Source organism: Dendrobium catenatum, unplaced genomic scaffold, assembly GCF_001605985.2.
Source record: "Dendrobium catenatum unplaced genomic scaffold, ASM160598v2 fragScaff_scaffold_1067, whole genome shotgun sequence".
Classification (NCBI taxonomy): domain Eukaryota; kingdom Viridiplantae; phylum Streptophyta; class Magnoliopsida; order Asparagales; family Orchidaceae; genus Dendrobium; species Dendrobium catenatum.
Window position 1 is genome coordinate 589322 of NW_021319529.1, and position 1885 is coordinate 591206.

At 34.7% G+C, this 1885-nt stretch overlaps 1 protein-coding gene across 1 annotated transcript; it reads right to left on the reverse strand.

Annotated features, from left to right (window-relative positions):
* Positions 1–767: 767 nt before the first annotated feature.
* On the reverse strand, positions 768–1877 carry LOC110102789 (protein indeterminate-domain 11; the record flags this gene model as incomplete). Its single annotated transcript, XM_028698337.1, is given in 1 exon segment — positions 768–1877. A coding segment is annotated over 1 exon segment (787 nt), but the record flags the coding sequence as incomplete, so codon positions are not given.
* Between the last annotated feature and the right edge of the window lie 8 nt (positions 1878–1885).

Here is a 1885-nt window from a genome sequence, read left to right on the forward strand (position 1 = left end):
TAAGCTACATTCAATAGATTGCAGAATTTTTGTCCAATGGAATATTATATATATTATCTGTGATTGTAATGTATGTGAAGATAATGTGCTAATATTATATATATATTTCCTATATATAATAAAGATTATGTCAGAAATTTATTCATTTATTAACACAAAGAATATTCTTCTTAATATTATAGCAAATTACAGTCATGCATATATGCATTTTGCCTGCATAACTACTTTGCATTTGGTCAAAATCATTCATAATGTAATATAATCCAAAACATTATCTCATACTGCAAACTTAGGTTTCATTTGGAATGACTTTTTTATGTTTCTTAAAACAGTTTTTTAATACAAAAATTATTGTACTAAAAAGCTACTTTAAGAATCAGTAAAAAAATCATCCCAAATGAAACCTTAATAAGGGCTCGAGAAAGACCTAGAAAGAGCTCGAGGTGTATGCTATTCCACTCTGAAAATTTTCTCCACTTAGTAGAATAAGTATTTTTATCTATTTAGCTCTCATTTTTATAAATATATTTGCCAAAAAAAAAATTCTTTTTATGGAAATCAAGTTTGAACTGTTGATTTAAATTTTTTTTTTCTTAGTAATAAACCTACATAGATATATAACAAGAGAATTATTTGAACATAAACTTGAACATTTAAACAAACATTAACAGGCATGCACTGTCTAATTAGTTTAAAAGTTCTTATATATGAAATAACAAAAGCTTCATTAATTAATCACTTAAGAACTGATTATTAGAAAGTGAATCGATCAGCATTAAAAAAGAAGTTTCATAGATCTAATCTTATTACAGAGATTGAATTTAACAGTCATTCATACAGAAATAAAATTATATATTTATAAAACTAGACACCACATATATATTTTCTTCTAATCGACTCCCCTTTCCACAAAATAAGTAACGGGTAGAAAAATTAAAAGGAACCAGCTTTGCCCACCTTTAGACAAAAAGAAAAAGGCTGAAAGATATAGAAATTGAACCATATATCAAAAGAAACATAGCTAATTTCTCTTTGTTTGATAAAGAAAAAGGAAGCATCCATACCATTTCTCTTCCAGAATGCAAGCTATTTAATTCCCCAGCCATGACTTCTTCTTCTGATTGTCATAGGAATTACTCATACAAGTCTCAATGCCAGCCATGTTGAGAAGATCTCTTTGTGAGATAGCTCTCAGTCCTAAGAAATCTCTGGTCAAGCCATCGTTCCCATTTCTTCCTTCCTCTCTCCTTCCGTGGTCATCAAACAGAGAAGCTTGTGGCATGGACTTCATCATTAAATCTTGAAGAAATGGACTTTGGCTTGCTGAGCCATGGAAGTTCGTAGTTTCTTGTTGGTGAGAAGAAGACAATCCAAGACCTGTAGCATTAACTTTGCTACTTGCACTGATAGCTCCCATTTGAGCTGCTTTCTGTAACAGTGCAGTCGCCGACATGTGCGGAGCAGGCGCCATAGCCGGAGCTGGTGTCGAGATCAAATGATGGGGAATACCATTCTCTTGCACCATTCTTGATGCATACAGAGAAAATGGAAGGTCATGGTAGTTGAGCGGAGAAGTATTATTTCCCTGGCTTGATAGCCATGAAGGGATTTCTTGTCTTAAATTGAAAGGTGGCTGTTGTGTTTCTCTCTTAAGAGTGACTAACTCTTGTAGCTCTTGGCTTGGTTCTGCTGTGGCTGATCGGATCAAATGTGGAAATTGTGGTTGAGGTGGTAGGGTGATGGGTGGCTGTGGTGGTGGTGGCGGCGCGGGGAAGAGAAGTGGGTGGTGACTGACTAAGGGATTAGCCGTTATTGCTCTCGCACTCTCCTCAGCCAAAGCGTCGCAAAAGGCTCTATGAGTGATGAAGCTGTCTCTCCTGCAAAT